At 42.8% G+C, this 23,828-nt stretch overlaps 1 protein-coding gene across 1 annotated transcript in view; it reads left to right on the top strand.

The window, feature by feature from the left end:
* The first annotated feature begins 1,403 nt into the window (after positions 1-1,403).
* LOC112069905 (chromodomain Y-like protein 2) overlaps positions 1,404-23,828 on the top strand; it is a 33,678-nt gene continuing 11,253 nt past the window's right edge. The window contains exons 1-3 of the mRNA XM_024137296.2: positions 1,404-1,670; positions 11,727-12,402; positions 16,319-16,536. Of these exons, the coding sequence (XP_023993064.1) occupies positions 1,644-1,670; positions 11,727-12,402; positions 16,319-16,536 (921 nt within the window). The 5' untranslated portion in view covers positions 1,404-1,643. The remainder of the gene's footprint in view (positions 1,671-11,726; positions 12,403-16,318; positions 16,537-23,828) is intronic.

Here is a 23,828-nt window from a genome sequence, read left to right as displayed (position 1 = left end):
ACAACATTGAGGAAACTCCTAGGTTAATTTGCCTGTCATTAAATGGCCAGGGAAACCATGATTCAGAATGAGGCTGTATGAACTGCAGTAGGAGAGAGAGCGCAGACAGGGGAGAGTAAATGGGGTCACAGGAAGATCCACAGCCTAATTTCCCATCAACCGTGCTGCGGTGTGGCTGTAGAGGCCGTTGTTGGGGTGGGGGTTGAAGGGTTTTGTTTGTTGTCAGCCACACACCACACACACACCACCACACACACACACACACACACACACACACACACACACACACACACAACACCACACACACACAACAACACTAACACACACACACACACACACAACACACACACACACACACACACACACGTAGCCTTACTGGAACACAAATAACCCCTACTGTATGTCTCTGTGGAGATAAACCAAGTATCTCTAAATATCTGGTGAGTAGGGGCTAAATGTGTGTTGAGCATTTAAGAGTTTAATATGAAAGCAAACCACAGCCAATTAAAGGGGTATCACATGACTATAATATATAGAGCAATAAAATCTAAATTATCTATCTATTTCCCTCATACACTTTCCACTAAACTGTAAACTGTCAATAATTGCCGATGTGACATACACAACTGTTTAAAGTACCATACTGTTGCTTATCACTGTCTTCAGTCTTCTTTGCATTGCATTATGGCTATTGCCCATTTGTCAAGTCAAGGCTGGGCAACCCTGGATGTGGAATGCAACAGGTTCTGAAGGATTATGTTTTAAAATGTAAATAAACAAATGTGAGTCTACACTATGTCAGTATTGAAAAAGCAGTGATAATCCTATTCTTAATTAAATGAGTTTAGCCACCAACTAAAACACGAAGGTATTCAGAGGAGCACGCCTATTTTATTAAGCATTTAATTTACACCTAATGAGTAAATGTAACCCATTCATTATTGGAAAAGTAGGCCTATCTCATTTAAGGTAAATAAATGTTAACAACTATGTTATTACATGGAGAACAGTCATTACAGTGAGTGTCAGGGTCATCGTGTCATTTTAACATTTAATGTGGAAAAATTGCAGTAAAATGGAAGAAGGCAATATGTTTACTATAATTTGCAATGACAGTTCTTTAATAAAATGTACTACATTGCATACATCCCAATAACACATGTGCTAAGTGAAATTGATTCTAAAACCAATTAGTTCTTCAAATGATCGTCTCAATTCAACTGGACAGACAGGAAAGCAAATTGGACTCATTTGGTGTCCCTCAACGGAAGACGTCTATTCATCAGCCATTTGGTTCATGGAGATTGGGCTACCTCTACAGCACAGACAGCGCAGGGGACTGGAGCACATTTCACACATGATTACGTTCATACGTTGACTAATTTCAGTCATCCACTCCGCACTGAATAAACAGCACCGCCCCAATCTCCCCTTGGTTGTTTGTTTTAAGTGAAGAGCGATCCATCGCAGAGCGCCGGGCTCGATTGACACTGTCTGATGATCTGCTACTGCGGCTGGCTCAGAATAACAAGGCTGCTCGCTAATACCTGTGTATCGGGGCTTTCGCCAAAACACCGAGCGAATAGGATCCAAAAAAGCCAACAAGGCAAGCAAGAACGCCGCGCCGCCGAAGTCCGCACCACATGATGGCTTCGGGAGACCTTTACGAGGTACTGTGAAACCATGTCTAAGCGACATACTCTGTAGTATTGACGAATACTGGAATTAGGAAGTAAGGGGAGGTCCTCGTTTATGGTGAAAAAACGAAGTCCTAAACCCTTTAACAGGCGTAACTAACCAACCCTCTCGAGAAGATGAGGCTCGTCTTTTTTTCGATGTGCCTCGGCGACTTTTGTATCGGGTGAATTGTATAGAGTTGTGAGTGTTCGAGTTCGCGATAAGATCATAAAATATAAACTCCCTGTCGGTCGCGCTTGTTGAAAGTCATGATAAAGTGACAAGAGGACTAAACGGAGACGTTAAATTGCTCCAGACGGGTGATGTTTAGGGAAGGTGCGCATGCCAGAGGATAGGCAATGTATTATTAGCCTAGCAAACATTTAGTGGAGGTGACAACAATGTAGTGGAGAAGCTTCGATGGAGTTATTGTGGTTTAACTAGATGATGCATGTGTCATGCCAGAATGTGCGCCTCAACAATTCCGGGGCGAAAAGTTTGCTACATGTTGGGTGATGGAGGGATGGAATAGCCTAGAAGGTCTCGATGATTACGCGCACATCCCACTGGGCACATACGTCAGTTCAACGTCTAGTTTTGATTTAGGCCTAGATTTGGTTGAGTTTTCAACCAACGTGAATTCAACGTAAAATCAATGACATGGTGCATTTTTTTGTTGGATTTAGGTTAAAAGTTGGGTGAATAAAGATGCCCTTATGTTGATGACTTTTTGCAAATCCAGTTCTCCGCGTTGATTCAACGTCATCACATTGCTTTTCGGGGGTGGAAATTATGTGGAAACAACGTTGATTCAACCAGTTTTGGCCCAATGGGGGTGGCATGACTTTTATGGTGATAGATTGACCAAGATGTTGGCAGCAATAAGTACAGTCTTCCATGCTTGTATTGTGCTTATTGTTGACAATGTTGCTGACTCCAACTCTTCTTTATTGGAGGAGTGGTGTCATGCGACCATGTTTCAGTTTCTTTTCACCATGGCCTATACCAGTTGCACTACAAGGTCATAAACTAGTTGGATTGCCTGGTCATCACCAGATAGGTAAATAAGTTGCCTTGCACTTGACCTATTGTGTGGCATGTCACCATCAACTGTTGACCAGGTTGACATTAGTGCTTGTTCTCAGCTGTGAGCTATTTCCTGTGGTTTGTTGTCATAACTAAAATGTGTGCTTTCCTCTGATTTATTGGCTAGGAATTCTCTGTGACATTGTTTCACTATTGCTTTGAGAAATGGTTTAGTCAGTTGAAATGGCTTCTGAAAATATCCCCGTCTGACTGTTTTCCTTAGGCTGTAGTGATTTATTATAATTCTTATTCATTACATTTACATTTGAGTCATTTAGCAGACACTCTTATCCAGAGCGACTTACAGGAGTGAGTGCATACATTTTCATACTGACCCCCCTTGGGAATCGAACCCACAACCCTGGTGTAGCAACCGCCATGCTCTACCAATTGAGCCATTAGTAATAACAAGTCATTTTTAGTCATTAGGAATAACATTGTCATAAGGCCTACATTTCCTGTGTTTGCTGACATAGTTGGAAAATGTGCATGTCCACTTTCCACCAAATACTCCTCTTCAGGTGTTTGAATCCATATTCATTTTAATCGTTGCACCGTAAAAAAACTTTAAAAAACAATGCAGTAATGAGAAATGCACTTAAATGATGGGAGGTCTGTTGCTCTGTATAACCTAACAAGCCCAGGTCACATTTCATATGGCATATTAATTGGCTACAATGTAAATGTGCAATTTCTGACTGTCAAAATGGTGGCGATCACTTATTGAAATTGACAGTTAGCACATGTTCCTTCTGGAAGTGCCTTTTTTGCACATAGATCTGTGTATTCCAGTAAGCGAGGTAAACTGGTTCAATCACATGTGGTAATACAAGTATGAGAGGAAGACTTCACTATCAATAGTGTCCCTCTGTATGACTCATGAATTGGATTCAGGAAATGTAGGCCTGTAAGTGTGTTACATGTGAAGGTGTGTTTAGGCTACCTAACAGACTGTAGGACTATGATACACTTCGTTTAGAAGAATTAAGAAGCTATGATTTGCCGAAGAGGAATTTGAACTGTAGTTTTTACTTTCCAATTAGGAACTACAACATCTAGGCCTATACACCCAGTTAAATGCCATGCAAGTTGAATCAAAATGATCTGAATCAAATTTGAAACATTGAAGAGCTCAGAATTATTGATATTTCAAGATCATGTCTCAACTTTGTGAAATTAAGTTTTCAGAGGAATATCTTTGAAATATAATAGGCCTATGATTGTACAATTATGCTACTTTCTTATGCACCATCACTCAGACATTAATCTCTCTGTTTCTCTCTCTCTGCTTCTCTTTCTGCTTCTCTCTGTCCACACACACACTCTCTCTCTCTCGCTCTCACACACACACACACACTCATTTTATGTTCTCCTTCTCCATATCTCATATTGATTGAGATGGTCTGGTCTATTCAAATGGCCACCTACACTAGATGCCCCAAGCTCCAATGTCTCAGAACACCTGCAGTTCTGCTAAATCCTCTGCTGTGTGACTGAGCAGCAGTAATCCTATGGATTAGCAATAGATAGGCTATATTTAGGAGTTTGTGTTATGTTATCAAGAAATGCATGATATGATGTAGGGAAATATGAATATTCTGTTATAGAAATAAATCACATTTGTACGCCTCCAGAAAATGTCATGAAAGTGGTCATGGAGTGAGCTAAATTAGAACCTTTTGATTAGTCAGCAAGTGATATAAATATTGTTCAACTTGATGAGCTGTCAAGGTGCAGCTGAAATAATCATCAGTTCATTATTCTCTTCATTTCAAATTCATAAAGTAATCAAGTTGTTAACCATCAACATGCAGCCTTTATCAGCACAATTGAAAGACACAACACACGACCACAAGTTCTTGTTCAAAACAAACGTAGTTGTAACTGGCCATTGGGAGCGGTGGAGAGAGACTGGAGGAAACGGGGTGACCTCGCAGGGGGAAACATGAGGGCAATAAACTATGCATTGCATGGGAGATATACAGCACTTAATGGGTCGCCAAATACACTGAAGCTGTCTCAGAGACAGTATACTCACAATGTGTTCTTTGAGTCTTCAAGCCCATTGCTTAATTTGAGATTTGGCTTCTTTCATGAATTCGGTGTTCACCAACAAACATAAATGTCAATTTAATTGTAGAAGGACTAAATTAACCCCTATGACAACCTTTAAACTGCAGTACTCATCCCTGGAAGACCTCAGTGTGTTCCTGCTATACCTAGGCTCTGGGTACTGTGAACAGGATGCTCAGGACAGGCATCTCCCCCTCCACTGATTCCCTGCCAGCTCATAGTCATGTATTGTGTGTGTTGTTGAACCCCTCTCCAACTCACTCCCCTTGTCTGTTTTACTAACCTGAGGAAGGAGAGTGTTTTCTCTCTCTAAAGTCGGCTTTGATCTGGTTAGTGTGACAGTGCGCGGGGAGGTAAGCATCATAATCGTCTCTTCATGACATCCCTGCTGCTCGCCCATCTTAGGTTGTTTAGTCATACTAATGTGCACAGCACCTTGGGTGGCAGGAGCATTTGTCACTGCTGGAGCTCAACAGCTCCACATCCACACCTAAAGCCTTTAAAATTAAACATTCTCCTGATAGCCTAGTTGGAATGCAGAGGGAATAGAGGAGGTGTGTGTGTGTATTTATATTTTGTTTCTCGTGTTTATGTCCACTTGTCTGCAAATGTGCACGTAATCAGTGTTTCTTGGCTTGTGACTCCTATTGAATAGTTGGTGAACAGGCATACAGAAATAATCAATTTGGAAGTAAGAACCCAGCAGGGTGACATGTCAGGTCCGGCCACTAACAATGGACCTTATGTCAGAGTGAGAAAGAGGATGTTACGGTCTCATTACACCAGCCCAACTGTGTGTGTGTGTCTGTGTATGTGCATGCATGCATGCGTGTGTGTGTGTGTGTGTGTGCGCTACTGAGATTGAACGTCTGCCCCCTGCTGATTGTCCCCCTTGGGGGTGGTCATTGTCAGAAGGAGCAGACTGGCCAGGGCCACCATGGCGCTGTAAGAAGCAGCTGGCTCCAGGGAATGAGGTGAAGACTCCACAGCACAAGTCTCTTTAATATATCTCCTCTCTCTGGTAATGAGCAAGCTGGGCACAAACCACCATTCAGGCTCAATATGATACACTGTGTACAGTGCATTTGGAAAGTATTCAGACCCCTTCACTGTTTCCACATTTTGTTACGTTACAGCCTTATTCTAAAATGTATTAAGTAAATAAAAATCCTCATCAATCGACACACAATTTCCCAGAATGACAAAGCGAAAACAGGTTTAGACATTTTTGCAAATTTATAAAAAATAAAAAAACAATACCTTATTTACATAAGTATTCAGACTCTTTGTTATGAGACTCTAAATTGATCATCCTTCAGATGTTTCTACAACTTGATTGGAGTCCACCTGGGGTAAATTAAATTGATTGGACATGATTTGGAAAGGCACACACCTGTCTATATAAGGTCCCACAGTTGACAGTGCATGACAGAGCAAAAAAACAAGCCATGAAGTCGAAGAAATTGTCCGTAGAACTCTGAGACAGAATTGTGTCGAGCCACAGATATGGGGAAGGGTACCAAAAAATGTTCCGCGGCATTGAAGGTACTCAAGAACACAGTGGCCTCCATCATTCTTAAATGGAAGAAGTTTGGAACCACCAAGACTATTTCTAGAACTGTCCTCCTGGCCAAACTGAGCAATCGGGGGAGAAGGGCCTTGGTCAGAGAGGTGACCAAGAACACGATGGTTACTCTGACAGAGCTCATCTGTGGAGATGGGAGAACCTTCCAGAAGGACAACCATCTGTGCAGCACCACCAATTAGGCCTTTATGGTAGATTGGCCAGGCAGGAGCCACTCCTCAATAAAAGGCACATGACAGTCCGCTTGGAGTTTGCCAAAAGGCACCTAAAGGACTCTCAGACCATGAGAAACAAGATTCTCTGGTCTGATGAAACCAAGATTGAATTCTTTGGCCTGAATGCCAAGTGTCACATATGGAGGAAACCAGGCACAGCTCATCACCTGGCCAATACCATCCCTACGGTGAAGCATGGTGATGGCAGCATCATGCTGTGGGGATGTTTTTCAGCGGCAGGGACTGGGAGACTAGTCAGGATCGAGGGAAAGATGAACTGAGCAAAGTAGAGATATCCTTGATGAAAACCTGCTCCAGAGCACTCAGGACCTCAGACTGGGGTTCACCTTCCAACAGGACAACGACCCAAAGCACACAGCCAAGACAATGGAGGAGTGGCTTCGGGACAAGTCTCTGAATGTCCTTGAGTGGCCCAGCCAGCGCCCGGACTTGAACCTGATCGAACATCTCTGGAGAGACCTGAAAATAGCTCTGCAGAGCTTGAGAGGATCTGCAGAGAAGAATGGGTGAAACTCCCCAAATACAGGTGTGCCAAGCTTGTAGCGTCATACCCAAGAATCAAGGCTGTAATCGCTGCCATAGGTGCTTCAACAAAGTACCGAGTAAAGGGTCTGAATGCTTATGTAAATGTCATATTTCATTATTTTTTGTGTGTGTAAATTTGCCAACATTTCAAAAAAACTGTTTTTGCTTTGTCATTATGGGGTATGGTGTGTAGATTGGGGGGTCTTTAATCCATTTTAGAATAAGGCTGTAATGTAACAAATTGTGGAAAAAGTGGGGTCTGAATACTTTCTGAATGCACTGTAACTGTTATACACAGGCCAGCATAGTATCAATGTGGAGCGGCTCTGTATTTATATGTACCTGTTGCTCATCCCATCACTGTCTGGTAATGGGCAGATGGCCATTTGGGCTCAGTGTCCTACTATGTGTTAATGGGCTTGCTGGGAGGCAGACGGCCATTCCGGCTTTCTGTGTGTGTGTGTTACACAGATGTGTATGTCGTGTTGAGCTCTGCTCGCTCTCTCCTGTGTGGGAGTAAATTACTACTTTTTGTTACTCCTTTTTTCTTTTAAAAAGGCATTTCATTACACTCTCCTCTGTACACACACACACACACACACACACACACTGCCCCTCCCACCTTCGATGCGAGGGCTAAGTCAAGCTCCATTGAAGTCATGTGGGTGGGAGGATGTTTTCTAAAGGAAAGGAGAAAAGCATTTGAACTGGAGGCAGGCAGCTACATAGCTAGTTGGGAGGGTAAAGTATAGTAGCCAGACTGATGTCTGCATGCTCCTTCGTGTGGGAGTCTGCTTGTCTTCCCACAGCATGTCATCCGCAGCATTGTGTATGAGACCACTAAACACCAAGGAAATGCTGGGGCTAAATGTCAGGGCACTTCCATCTGGTACAAGGTTAACTGCTGAAGAAAAGCAACTCTTGGCAAGATGTGAGGTTGTGTGATGGAGGTCTGGATCAAGAAATGGATTACAGTATAAAACAGACTCTGTTCTCAATAAAACACCCCCTTTTCAATACTAATTTGGTTTCTATCTTTGTTGTACTGTCAGAGAACAACCAAGGTCAACAGTTCACGTTAGTAGCTGACAATCAGTGTACTGTATATTCATTTGCAAACTAAGAGGCCATCACAGATTATTGAAGAGGACACCATAGATAGAGTTATGTCTATTAACACACTTGAATTCTACAGTGTGTGGCTTCCTAAATGTGATAATAAAGATTGAATGAGCCTATTATTGCTTTTCTGCAGCATGTAATGATGGTTATTGGAATAAAGCATGAATGGCTACAGAGAACCTCAGTGAGGTCCCTGAAGCATCACGGTCTGCTGCTAGTTTCTCCAGTGCCATTATCAACTGCTTCCATGAGAACAGGAGATCTAGGGGGAAGGTCCCTCCTGAGATGATGTGGTGGAGGGCGTGAGAGAGCTGCTGTCAACCAATTAGGCTTGTTTCTGTCTGCTTGGTCTCTGGGGGAGGACATGCAACAGGAGAACACCTGTACTACACGCACATCTATACACACATGAACATACTCCGAAAACAGAATGTTATACAGAATAATATAGACCACTGAAAGGGTCATGACCCATGACCCAGAGAACATAACCTTTATTATGCATCCGAGTGTCTGTGTGTAGAATGGAGAAAGCTCCCCCTTGACTATTTGTATTCTGTGGTCATTCATAATGGCTCTGTCATGTGTGTGTGTGTGTGTGTGTGTGTGTGTGTGTGTGTGTGTGTGTGTGTGTGTGTGTGTGTGTGTGTGTGTGTGTGTGTGTGTGTGTGTGTGTGTGTGTGTGTGTGACCATGAATATCCACAGTCATATTTAAGGGTTCTCCATGATAGCAGCCTACATGTCAGCCTATGGGTTCTTATCTCCTTCCCGCAGTGGGTCCTACTGTATCTGCCACCGGCAAGACGTTACAAATGTACTTTTAGGAATCAACTATCCCCGGAAGCCGAGAGACATACACTACATGACACCACTACAAAAGTATGTGGACACCTGCTTGTTGGACATCTCATTCCAGAATCATGGGCATTAACATGGGAGTTGGACCTCGCTTTGTACACATGGGCATTGTCATGCTGAAACAGGAAAGGGCCTTCCCCAAACTGTTGCCACAAAGTTAGAGGCAAAGAATTTTCTAGAATGTCATTGTATGCTGTAGCGTTAAGATTTCCCTTCACTGGAACTAAGGGGCCTAGTCCGAACCATGAAAAACAGCCCTAGTCCATTATTCCTCCTCCACCAAACTTTACAGTTGGCACTATGCATTGGGGCACATTCTCCTGGCATCCGCCAAACCCAGATTAATCCGTCAGACTGCCAGATGGTGAAGTGTTATTCATCACTCCGGAGAACGCGTTTCCACTGCCCCAGAGTCCAATAGCGGCAATCTTTACACCACTCCAGCCGACACTTGGCATTGCGCATGGTGATCTTAGGCTTGTGTACGGCTGCTCGGCCATGGAAACCCATTTCATGAAGCTCCCGACGAACAGTTCTTGTGCTGACGTTGGTTCCAGAGGCAGTTTGGACCTCTGTAGTGAGTGTTGCCACTGAGGACAGACAATTTTTGCGAGCTGTGCGCTCCAGCACTCGCCAGTCCTGTTCTGTGAGCTTGTGTGGCCTACCACTTCACGGCTGAGCCGTTGTTGCTCTTAAACATTTTCCCTTCACAATAACAGCACTTACAGTTGACCGCGGCAGCTCTAGCAGGGCAGAAATTTGACAAACTGACTTGTTGGGAAAGGTGGCATGCTATGACGGTGCCACATTGAAAGTCACTGAGCTCTTCAGCAAGGCCATTCTTCTGCCAATGTTTGTCTATGCAGATTGCATGGCTGTGTTCTAGATTGTATACACCTGTCAACAACGGGTGTGGCTGAAATAGCCAAATCCACTCATTTGAAGAGGTGTCCGCATACATTTGCATATGTCTAAGTAATTCATGAAGTTATCTGTGCTAGAATAGTCTGAGATGTTAAGTTTTACTCTAATTTTGAATGGAGATGAGATATGCTGCCCTGAAGTTCCCAGCTCTCTGGAGTTGGTACTATTGGCCGGCTTGAGTAGTGTTAATATAGAGTTTAGGAAGAAGAAGTGCTTTGTGCTTGTGTCTGTAGCTTATACTGTAAGTGTCTATATGTCAAAACCAAATTATTTGGTCACCTTTGAAACAGATTCTTCCCCTTCAGAGATCCTTCTGTTTAGTCAGGGGTGTGTGTGTGTACTATTCCACTGACTTCTACTCTTTATCAGTACATTTGTGTTCCTCTGCCAGTCCTTCTGTGTTGGAGCCAGGATGGAATTGCTTCTATTGTTGGTCTTTCTGTTTGTGTGTGTGCTGTTCTTATTGAGTCTGTCTGTGTCAGTCTACACTTTAAGGTATGTGATTTGTATTATTTGTGTTTTCCAGATATAGCCGCTGAACATTGAACGCTTCCTCGTTGGTAATGGACTTGTTCGGTGCTACCAAACATGGTCTCCATCATTACCAGCTCTCCTGAGTCTAGTTATTGTGCATTTGAGAATATGTCAAAAACACCCTGCCTGTCTGTTACACAATGGACAAACTAGACTGTAGTGTAGGCATTATAATCASCMATTTCWTTTCATGTTTCTAAAACAATGAAATCTCTCAAGTGAATGAGAAAGTGCCCATTGCTTTCAGACAGCAGTTTGGAGTCACGCTTCTCACTTGTCTATTGGCACGACATGGCTTTCACCTCGAAGTGATTATTAAATAGTTTGACAACCCTGTTTGGAAGCTTTCAAATGATATCAAACCCAACTGTTTATCTTTTTTCAGTGATGAAACATGGATGTCTCATGGTAGGGTGGGTATGCAAAAGGGGTCAACTTTGAGCACCTTTATCTCCTGAATGTTTTGGCAATTATGTCAAGCAAGTCACTTTCTGACCACTTCTACCATGGGCAAACATGCATGGAAGGTTTCGTTCAAATCCAAAGTGGGGCAGTCAGAAAGTGATTGAATCCATATAGAACTGCCCGTATGCCAAAATACTCAGTCTGTCAGCTCCACATTTGACATTATTGAAGTTACAAACTTGAAATGTACCACTCTGACTTGATGATCAATCCTCTATCATCATCCACAGAACAGATATCTGGTTCATCTGTATGGTGTGATCACAGTGCTGCTCCCATTGTTCCTCTCCTACATCTCCCATAACCGCTCTCTCTAACGCATGGTGAGAGCTTGCCTATCAGCACAGCAATTCCAGAACAGAATCACTGATAGACTGGTTATGCTAACATTAAAGAGGAGAGATTCAAAGTGGAGCTCTAACCTAGTCAGACTTTATTTACATCCCTATTACACATGCTTACTAGAGAATGACATGGTGACAGGTGGTACTTTTTGAATCTGATTTGAAATCATTACAAATGGTATCGTGTGCAAATTTATGAATGAATCGCCAAGAAACTGATAGGTATTTATTAGGTAAGGATAATGTCATTGAATTGTGATCATGTCTGACTCTCTTTCTTGATTTTCTCCCTCTAGGTGGAGCGGATCATGGACAAGCGGCGCAACAAGAAGGGCAAGTGGGAGTACCTGATCCGGTGGAAGGGTTACGGCAGCAAGGAGGACACCTGGGAGCCCGAGCACCACCTGCTGCACTGTGAGGAGTTCATCGACGGCCTGCATCTGCACACCCAACACAAACGACCCAAACCCCCCAAGCTGCCCCCCGGGACGGCAGGGGGACCGTGGAGGCCGGGAGGGCCCCCAGGGGGGGTTGGACCACACCTCCTATCCGCCCGTCCTCCCGCCCCAGACACCCCGAGAGCACGAGCAGAGGCACGTAAGAAGAAAAGGACTAGTGTTAGTCCAGGGTCCGGGGTTAATCCTGAGGCAGGAGTAAGGGAGGGCATGGGTTTGGGGGTTGGTACTGGAGCTTCTCAGAAGCAGAAGAAGGTGAGCGGAGGTGGAGCTGGAGGAGGAGGGGGGGGGAAGCATGTCTCTCCACACAGGATGACCAAAGCTATGCCGTACAAGGCTCCTCCGGGGGGACTGCAGTTTGTGCCCCCGGTAAGGGCCCCTCATAACGGACTACAGAATGGAGAGATGGACCCTGTCCTGTACCGGGCAGCAGCCGGGACACACAGACTGACCCATGACACGGAGAGGGTGATGGGGGGCATGGAAACCTCCGGGACACCGCTGGTCAATGAACTAGGTAAGTGACGCACTCTGGATGGTGTATATATACCTTTATTATAGATAGTTGGACCATGAGTTTGTCCTGGCCAAGTGACCTGGCCAGGAAACATTCGGGCCCCTAGCTATTGATTGAATGAACATGTGCAGAGAACTCTAGGATTTCTAGTAGGATTGATAGACAGAGGGATAGACGGAACATTTACATCACAGCTTGAGGTGATGCTGGTTTGCTCAGTCAGCTTGCTATCTTGCCAATGGTAGCTTACATAGTAGCCCAGTGGAAATTACATTGTTATATTGTTGTTGTCATTTTCGTTTTCACTCAATTCCGATTCAATGTAGTTTTGTTCTCTATTGAATTACAGTGATTCCAGCGGGATGGGAATATTTGAAATGGAAACGCATTGTATCCTGGACAGTTAGTTACATGCCATAGTGGATTTGGTAAACCAGGTTGTATCTCAGCATTGTACCARATGTATAAGATGTAGATGAGACAGCCAGAGGATGCCTCYGTAGCCTATAGTTGAATGCATGCTCTGTGAGGTCCTTATGGTTCAGTATTGTACTACTGAGAGTGGTGATAAGGACAGTGAATTTCAGTCCCGGGTCACAGTCCAAGACTAGYCTCATTGAGTTAATGATTATATTTATAAAGTCCTTTCCACCTCTGTCAGGGTCAAATCACAATGTGTGGGGGCTGTTTGTCATCACATTGATAGTTAGATTCTTCTACATTTGTCTGGATAGACTGGCTGTTTGTCATCACATTGATAGTTAGATTCTTCTACATTTGTCTGGATAGACTGGCTGTTTGTCATCACATTGATAGTGGTAGTATTTTGCACTCTTATTATGATTTTGTTTTAGTACAATCTCATACCCAAGCAAATCAGTGCCATGTGGCAAATTTAACACATTACAGCATACTGATGATATACTGAAGGCAGTTAATGGCCACATTACCACAGTGTGTTACACTTTACAACTTGAAACACAATACTATTGTACACCTCATATTTGTGTTAGGTGTGAATCATGTTCTATAAAGCATTTTATTGTTACTGTTCTCTATTATCACTCAGGATAAGCTGGAGCCCTAGGCCACGGTAGAGCTGTGAAGATGTTGAATAATGTTCGGTTATCTGACTAGAACAAGACATGGAAAGTCACTGGATTTATTTGCGTCAAACTACGAAGAAAAGCCAAAAGCAGGCATGCTTGTATTACCCTTGTAAAAAGCATAAACAATCTGTGTGTTTCCACAGACAATTATTGTTTTCCTATCCAGAATCAGTAGACCCCAGCTGAAAGGCACAGCAATGGGCTCATAAATGTGACCTGTTTCAAGAAGCTAGGCTTATGTCGTACGTCACTACTTCACAGGAGAGGCATTTGAACGTAATTGTTTTATTTTTATAAAAATGTGTTTTTGGGCAGAAATGCCTTCTGGAATATGTGAACGTTCATCTGTCTTAATAACAAACTTGTATGCCATGTGTAAATAGAAATACAATTGTTAAATTACGAGCCTAGTTGGTTTAGCCACGGAAAAAGGCAGTAACCTTCCCGCTAGCCATGATTGGCTGAGATAATTGCTGGGCTGGACTTGCCGAGAGATGAGTTTGGATTGGTCTGCCATGTAGGATGCTTCTGTCAATAACAGAAGCCTTCCTACCGCAGATTTTTTGAAAGATTTAACGTTAGCCATGGAGAACTGCAAAAGTGTTGCTACTGCTCGAAACAACATTGCTTCCCTGAATTTAGCAGGTGCTATTGACAAAGTGGGGAAAAGTTGTGGACTACTTTCTGCACACGGTCAGTGTGAACTGGAGTGACTTGACACAACGCAGGCCAAACAAGTTGTACAAACAAAACAGAAACACAGGACGTCCTATTTAGTCAGCTAAAGGGGTTCCAGAATGCTTTGAAGCATCCATCCATGTTTACGGGTAAGAGTCTAGCTACACTTTCAGATATTATACATGTCTAATTTAGTCAGAAAGTCGTTTTCATTGCAAGTTAAAATGTACTGTTACCTAGCAACCGTTAGCTTGCTGGCTCGCTAGCTACTGTTGCGTGTGATCTGTGTAGTAATATTATTTGTATCTCAGAATGCCTTTTGCATTGCTAGTTATAGCCTAATGTTAGCTAAATAGCTAACAATGAACCTAGTTGGTTAGCTTTAGCTACCTGCAGAAACATACTACAGCATTTCATGCATGGTGGCTAGCTATGACAATCAGTTTGTATTGCTAGTAGTATGGGTTGGGGACTATGATTAATTGTTTACCTAGCTAGCTACATGTCTAAACAAAAGACTCCACTTCGCCAGATTACATGACCCATCAAGTTAGGTGTGTCTGGGGGTGATTACGGCCATCTATTGTATTTCATGAACATGTGTACATGTCTAGACAATAGTGACTCATCCACATATCTAGATGTGGCTGGGGTTATAGCATTTCTTTCACATGACCCATCAATTTAGACAAGTGTGTCTCGGTAAGCGTCATCTAATAATTATAACATATTTGTACAACATTTCTATCTGAACACTTTCTATTTTGATATTGCTACTATGGAAATATACAAGTAACCATTTCACTGTACCATTTACACCTTTTGTATCCTGTGCATGTGACAAAAAAACTTTGATTTTGTTTGATATAGTGTGTGATTACCAGAGACGGTAATGTAAACAACAACATTGCCTGCACCAAAGGCAGATTAGTATATAGGCAAAGGACTACATAGTGTATTGTTACCTGGAGTTGTTCCTTATTGTAAGCTACTACATTCACCACTTTTAGTCTTGAAATCTTTGGTTTACCTTCATAGAAACATTTGCCTCAATATGGTCCCATCGCAACGAGTGTAATAGTTTATTGGTTGGGTGATAACATTGACCTACGATGTCTAATGTCACGAGATGACAGAGGATGACAGAGCCTTGGATTGTAACATCTGGCTGGGGTCTGGGGACTCTGAAAGGCCTACCTACCCCTGAGGGATCAAACCAAGGTTTGGACACTGTTTTCCAGCATTTACGATCTAGCTCTTTTTCCCATGGTCAAATCAGATCATAGAATACTTGTGCTGAAACATTTGTTGTGATGAAATATATTTGTAGAAATAGAATAAATGATCATTGTAGTTGGTAATGTCTCAATGGGTCAAGTTATGTTTTCCTTGGTCAGTAACTGAATGTTGGTCCCTGTTTGGTCTTCTGTGCTCAGTAACTGTTCTATGTTGACCTGTAAACAAAATGAGTCACTTTGTGTCTCTCTGAGGATCCTAGTCTTGCATTTGAATGTTGCCACAGTTTACCCCAGACTGGGGAATTGGTGTGAATCCATTCGCTGTGCTCATTTGCAGTCATGCCTCTTTCATTGTCTTAGAAACGAATAGAATCAAGATGGGGTCTGATTCAGTAGTTATGATACGTTGACAGGAGCAGCATGCAAAATGAGGATGATGTTTCCTGATGATAAAAATTGATATAGCCTTCTCACTCTTTCAAGGGAGTATTTTAAGAAAGTGTGAATAGACAACTATTGACATACAAACAGAGCAATATAGTTGATTTAGTTTTTTTTCTTCGATATCAGTAATGCACATCCCAGCTCTACAGAAGTTAAAATATTATTTGCATGTCTATTGTGTCACTAGCTGAGCTGGCACTTGCAGTACAACTGTGTGCACAAACGCTGTCTCTGAATAAGTCTTCCAGTGAAGAGGCTCAAGTACACCCCTTGAGATGCACCATGTCGTTTTCCAGGAAAGTCTCTCTTAAAGTAGGGTACACTGCTCTGACTCCTGATGGATCCTCAGCCCATCATGCACTCTGCCCATCATGCACTCTGCCCATCATGCACTCTGCCCATCATGCACTCTGCCCATCATTCATTCTGCTCCATATGTTCCAACAGGCTCCACACTCTCCAACGGTGAGGTGAATCTGCACAGCTCTGTGAAGAGGAAGCTTGGAGAGGACAAAGGCTACGTGTTCCACAAGCGGCTGAGGTACAACGTGCGGCAGAACGAGAYCAACTGTCGATTCCGTGACATTGTCGTCAGGAAGGAGGAGGGCTTCACGCACGTGCTGCTCTCCAGCCAGACGTCTGACAACAACGCACTAACACCAGAGGTAGGGGATACGATACACACACACAACANGCACTAACACCAGAGGTAGGGGATACGATACACACACACAACAACAACGCACTAACACCAGAGGTAGGGGATACGATACACACACACAACAACAATGCACTAACACCAGAGGTAGGGGATACGATACACACACACAACAACAATGCACTAACACCAGAGGTAGGGGATACGATACACACACACTCATGAATGCACGCACACACACAACAACAATGCACTAACACCATAGGTAAAAGCTTTGACACAGAAATTGGACTCAAGCTGTGCATTACCTTTTTGAATAATTCAGTACCTAGTGTTTTTTCCCATGTATGTACTGGAGCACTACATAATGTATATGTCACTATGCATTGGCTCACATTTTAAATGAGTAAAAATGTGACTCGACTGAATTACGGCTTGATATAGGAGAAAACCCACTGCCTCTCAAATGACACTGGTGCCCAGTTATCAGAGAGTCCTTAACTAATCATTACCACTGCTGAAAAGCTGGTATTAATTGGCCAATTAGTTCCTCTACTGCTCTGACTCCACGGTACTGGAGGCTTTGTCCTGGCTAACTCACAACATGGCTGTAACAACTAGGGCCAATGTTTGTTCAATTTACTTTTTCGCACCCTCAAAAGAGCTTATGTCATTGGCGACTGTTACTGTAGAAAACTGCCATGAGCTACCGGAGAAGCTCTAGTTATATGCAAGATTCCCTTGCACAAAATCCTTCTGCTTAAGTGTGGAATAAGGCTTACTCATCCACTCTCAAGTGCTGTATTTCCGTACTGCTCTTCTATGATATATTCCATATATTTCCGAGCTGAGTGGTCCTCCTTTAGAACATCTTCTCTTAGGAGATGTGTATCTGTCTATGTGTGTGTTTGACTGACAGCTGACTGCTTATTTCCCCAGGCATCAAGCTATTAATGGGGTGGCAGGTAGCCTAGTGGTTAGAGCGTTGGACTAGTAACCGATAGGTTGCCAGATCAAATCCCCGAGCTGACAAGGTAAAAATCTGTCGTTCTACCCCTGACGGACTGACTTGCCTAGTTAAGTAAAATAAAATAAAAAGCTGTATGCTGTCATGTATGAGTCTGACACTTCCCTGTGCATCCCAGTAGGCCATGACATAATTATATGTTTGTTTTGTAAATCAAATCAAATGTATTTATATAACCCTTCTTACATCAGCTGATATCTTAAAGTGCTGTACAGAAACCCAGCCTTAAACCACAAACAGCAAGCAATGCAGGTGTAGAAGCACGGTGGCTAGGAAAACTCCCTAGAAAGGCCAAAACCTAGGAAGAAACCTAGAGAGGAACCAGGCTATGAGGGGTCCAGTCCTCTTCTGGCTGTGCCAGGTGGAGAATATAACAGAACATGGCCAAAATGTTCATAAATGACCAGCATGGTCAAATAATAATAATCACAGTAGTTGTCGAGGGTGCAGCAAGTCAGCACCTCAGGAGTAAATGTCAGTTGGCTTTTCATAGCCGATCATTAAGAGTATCTCTACCGCTCCTGCTGTCTCTGGAGAGTTGAAAACAGCAGGTCTGGGACAGGTCAGGGTTCCATAGCCGCAGGCAAATCAAATGTTATTGGTCACATGCAGATGTTATTGCGAGCAGATGTTACTTAGCGACAGCGGTCTCACTCTTACCACCTCTCGTCTTCTCCATGTTAATGTGCTCGCTCCCTCAATCACTCTCTTACCCTCTTTCCACCTTTGGACACTTTCTTTCCTTTAACCAAGCCTGTAGATGACCATTACTCTGTATATGGAAATGCATATTTAACTGGCTCTGGAGTGTGCTTGACGTGATCTTATACAAGGTCAAAAGCAACCCAGTATTTTTCATGGAACATTTGCCCTCTGCTGTATGTTCCTCCAGTTGTGCCAGATAAATTAGGGATCATTGGGGGTGAAAACCTTCAGTCTGTGGAATCACTCATGCTTTGTCTTTTTTTCTTCATATTATGTCTATTTCCGATAAGCTACCCAGGAAAGGGCAACAAATAGCCCATATTATTATATTTAGCCTGAGAAATAAGGTTTATGAAATCAATAAATTGCTAAAATCAGTTAACATTCAAACACTGCCTTCAGAAAGTCATCACACCCCTTGATATTTTCAAAATTTAGTTGTTACAGCCTGAATTTAAAATGGATTATATTGAGTTTTTTGGGTCACTGGCCTACACACAATACCCCATAATGTCAATTTGGAATTATGTTTAAAAAGTCTGGCTGCACATCTGATTTGGCTAACATACTGTAAATTGAGAAATTATGTGACTAAACTGAAAAAAAATAAGAATAAATTGTATTATGAAACCAAGATAAATTACAAAGTAAGTTTTGAATACTTTAAATGAAATTATCGGCAGAAAGACTAATTCAACTCAATCTTTCATTGAATCAAATGCCTCGTTTGTCACACAACCTTTTGATGTTGCCAATTACTTTAAGGTAGAGTGGCCAGACGGAAGCCACTCCTCAGTAAAAGGCACGACAGCCTTGCTTGGAGTTTGCCAAGAGGCACCAAAAGGACTATGACCATGAGAAACAAGATTCTCTGGTCTGATGTTACCAAGATTTAACTCTTTGGCCTGAATGCCAAGCGTCACATCTGGAGGAAACCTGGCACCATCCCTACGGTGAAGCATGGTGGTGGCAGCATCATGCTGTGGTGATGTTTTTCAGCGGCAGGGACTGGGAGACTAGTCAGGATTGAGGGAAAGATGAACGGAGCAAAGACCAGAGAGATTCTTGATGGAAACCTGCTCCAGAGCACTTAGGACCTCAGACTGGGGCAAAGGTTCACCTTCCAACAGGACAACGATCCTGAGTACACAGCCAAGACAATGCAGGAGTTGCTTCGGGGCAAGTCTCTGAATGTCCTTGAGTGGCCCAGCCAAAGCCCAGACTTGAACCCGATCGAACATCTCTGGAGAGACCTGAAAATAGCTGTGCAGCGATGCTACGCATCCAACCTGACAGAGCTTGAAAGGAGCTGCAGACTAGAATGGGAGAAACTCTCCAAATATACACTACCATTCAAAAGTTTGTGGTCACTTAGAAATTTCCTTATTCTTTAAAGAATAGCAAAACAAAATTGTCTATTGAAATAACATTAAATTGATCAGAAATACAGTGTAGATATTGTTAATGTTGTAAATGACTATTGTAGCTGGAAACTGCAGATTTTTTTTATTTTATGGAATATCTACATAGGCGTACATAGGCCCATTATCAGCAACCATCACTCCTGTGTTCCAATGGCACGTGTTAGCACGTGAAGAAGAAAGTTATTTGTTTCTGGCCATTTTGAGCCTGTAATCGAACCCACAAATGCTGATGCTCCAGATATTCAACTAGTCTAAAGAAGGCCAGTTTTATTGCTTCTTTAAAATCTGGACAACAGTTTTCAGCTGTGCTAACATAATTAGAAAAGGGTTTTCTAATGATCAATTAGCCTTTTAAAATTATAAACTTGGATTAGCTAACACAACATGCCATTGGAACACAGGAGTGATGGTTGCTGATAATGGGCCTATGTACGCCTATGTAGATATTACATAAAAAATCAGCCGTTTCCAGCTACAATAGTCATTTACAACATTAACAATGTCTACACTCTATTTCTGATCAATTTGATGTTATTTTAATGGACAAAAAATGTGCTTTTCTTTCAAAAACAAGGACATTTCTAAGTGACCCCAAACTTTGAAACGGTAATGTAGGTGTGCCTAGGTTGTAGCGTCATACCAAAGAAGACTCAAGGCTGTAAACACTGTTGAAGCTCCTTTGGCAATGTACTGAGTAAAGGGTCTGAATATTTATGTAAATGTGATACTTCAGTTTATTTGTAATACATTTGTAAAAATGTCAAAACCTTTTTGTTTGTCATTATGGGGTATTGTGTTTAGATTGATTAGGAAGAAAAAAAGTGTCAATTTTAGAATAAGGCTGTAACGTAACAAAATGTGTAAAGTCAAGGGGTCTGAATACTTTCCGAATGCACTGTATGTCATGCATGTATTGATGTCATAGAGCAGCATTCAATCAGTCATTCTGTATTGCGTTTATTTTAGTCTGTCTATGCAGTATTTGTGGAACCCCCACTGGGTGAGACCATTATTCCATGAACCCTGAGGTCGTCTGGAGCCTCCATAACCCTGCCATCACCCCACTCACTGACCTTAACCCATGTAATCTGGTTACTAGGGCAGGGACAATACCGGTATCTCAATATTTTTCCCATGGCAAAAATGAAAGCACGAAGCAAGTCTTTGGTCCTTTTTCAAAACCTGCTGTATGTTAAATAGTGTGCTATAGTTTGGAAAATAAATAGATGTGGCTCTGGATGACAACACAATAATGTTTGTTTCCAAAATTAGGGCTGTTTTCCTAAAGAAGTTAAGTCCGCTTCGTGTTTTGTTTCCTTGCCACGACACTAACGAGTATCACGATACTGGTATAGTCCAGTCCTACTGATTACCCCCTGACCCAAATTAACCAGTCTCCCAGTCAACTCAATTCAACATCTCCTACACACTGCATAATCCCTCCTGAACTTCAGCCGGATGTGGTGTGTGTGTTTGTGTGTGCATGCCTGCTCCTGTGTGTGTGTCGATGTCAGATGAATTAATCCGGCTCAATTCAACCTGGGGACAGACAGACAGGGTAGGAGAGTGATACTGACACAACTGGAGGGGGTGAGGCTGGCATGGTAGGCTGTCTGTAGCGGTGGTGAAGACACTGCAGCCATACAGTGTCATTCAGAAGCCAGCCCTGTACACAGGCCCTGCCTGGGAGCCATTTCCAGGAAGCAGCGGGGGGCATCCACAACAAATTGGACTAGAACCATATTACGTGTCGCTCCCTGAGAAGGGAAATTCACCACATCAGGGACAGACAGCCAAAAGCTGTGTGTGTGTGTGTGTGTGTGTTGTGGTGTAGAATGAATAGTGTAAAGGTGACCATGGATACAGTGGGGCAAAAAAGTATTTAGTCAGCCACCAATTGTGCAAGTTCTCCCACTTAAAAAGATGAGAGAGGCCTGTAATTTTCATCATAGGTACACTTCAACTATGACAGACAAAATGAGAAAAAAAATCCAGAAAATCACATTGTAGGATTTTAATGAATTTATTTGCAAATTATGGTGGAAAATAAGTTATTGGTCACCTACAAACAAGCAAGTTTCTGGCTCTCACAGACCTGTAACTTCTTCTTTAAGAGGCTCCTCTGTCCTCCACTCGTTACCTGTATTAATGGCACCTGTTTGAACTTGTTATCAGTATAAAAGACACCTGTCCACAACCTCAAACAGTCACACTCCAAACTCCGCTATGGCCAAGACCAAAGAGCTGTCAAGGACACCAGAAACAAAATTGTAGACCTGCACCAGGCTGGGAAGACTGAATCTGCAATAGGTAAGCAGCTTGGTTGAAGAAATCAACTGGGGAGCAATTATTAGGAAATGGAAGACATACAAGACCACTGATAATCTCCCTCGATCTGGGGCTCCACGCAAGATCTCACCCCGTGGGGTCAAATGATCACAAGAACGGTGAGCAAAATCCCAGAAACCACACGGGGGACCTAGTGAATGACCTGCAGAGAGCTGGGACCAAAGTAACAAGCCACCATCAGTAACACACTACGCCGCCAGGGACTCAAATCCTGCAGTGCCAGACGTGTCCCTCTGCTTAAGCCAGTACATGTCCAGGCCCATCTGAAGTTTGCTAGAGAGCATTTGGATGATCCAGAAGAAGATTGGGAAAATGTCATATGGTCAGATGAAACCAAAATAGAACTTTTTGGTAAAAACTCAACTCGTCGTGTTTGGAGGACAAAGAATGCTGAGTTGCATCCAAAGAACACCATACCAACTGTGAAGCATGGGGGAAACATCATGCTTTTGGGCTGTTTTTCTGCAAAGGGACCAGGACGACTGATCCGTGTAAAGGAAAGAATGAATGGGCCATGTATCGTGAGATTTTGAGTGAAAACCTCCTTCCATCAGCAAGGGCATTGAAGATGAAACGGGGCTGGGTCTTTCAGCATGACAATGATCCCAAACACACCGCCCGGGCAACGAATGAGTGGCTTCGTAAGAAGCATTAAGGTCCTGGAGTGGCCTAGCCAGTCTCCAGATCTCAACCCCATAGAAAATCTTTGGAGGGAGTTGAAAGTCCGTGTTGCCCAGCAACAGCCCCAAAACATCACTGCTCGAGAGGAGATCTGCATGGAGGAATGGGCCAAAATACCAGCAACAGTGTGTGAAAACCTTGTGAAGACTTACAGAAAACGTTTGACCTCTGTCATTGCCAACAAAGGGTATATAACAAAGTATTGAGAAACTTTTGTTATTGACCAAATACTTATTTTCCACCATAATTTGCAAATAAATTCATTAAAAATCCTACAATGTGATTTTCTGGATTTCTTTTCCTCATTTTGTCTGTCATAGTTGAAGTGTACCTATGATGAAAATTACAGGCCTCTCTCATATTTTTAAGTGGGAGAACTTGCACAATTGGTGGCTGACTAAATACTTTTTTGCCCCACTGTATATATTCTAAAAGCAAAATGCATGTGTATGCAATACGTGTGTGTTAATTTGTCAGCGTGTGCTTGTGCATGTGTGTTCGCACTGGGCTTGTCTTTGCACTCTGTGTGTGTGTGCGTGCTGCCCTAGGCTTGGCCTCTGGGCCGTGTGTCTTTCCACGCCATGCAGCGTCTGTGTGGGTTGAGGTCAGCGGGCTAAGCATCCCTCCACAGAGAGCTATCCACCAGGGGAAACAGCGTTAGCACGCTAAAGGCAGGTAACACTCCTGCTAGTACAACTTAAATCCTATATCCCTCTGAGGGAGTTATGAAAGAAATAATACTAGAAATGGGAACTCACTATAGCTGCTACAAAGGAAACCCCTTTGACATCTAATAAAGCAGTCTTTTTTATGATTTCTGTTTTTTTAACTCCCTTTCAGCCCTTCCTCAACTCTTCATACAAGCTAACCACTTCTTTGGTATTTTATTAGGATTCCCATTAGCTGTTGCGAAAGCAGCACTCTTCCTGGGGTCCAAACAAAACATGTCATAATAAAGACATTAATAAACAGAACAGCTCAAGGACAGAACTACATACATTTAAAACATCACACACAGCCTACATATCAGTACATACCCACACATTATCTAGGTCAAATAGGGGAGAGGCGTTGTGCCGTGAAGTGTTGCTTTATCTGTTTTTTAAACCAGGT

Source organism: Salvelinus sp. IW2-2015, unplaced genomic scaffold, assembly GCF_002910315.2.
Source record: "Salvelinus sp. IW2-2015 unplaced genomic scaffold, ASM291031v2 Un_scaffold1144, whole genome shotgun sequence".
In the NCBI taxonomy this organism is placed as follows: domain Eukaryota; kingdom Metazoa; phylum Chordata; class Actinopteri; order Salmoniformes; family Salmonidae; genus Salvelinus; species Salvelinus sp. IW2-2015.
This window is presented reverse-complemented; position numbering and strand designations above follow the sequence as displayed.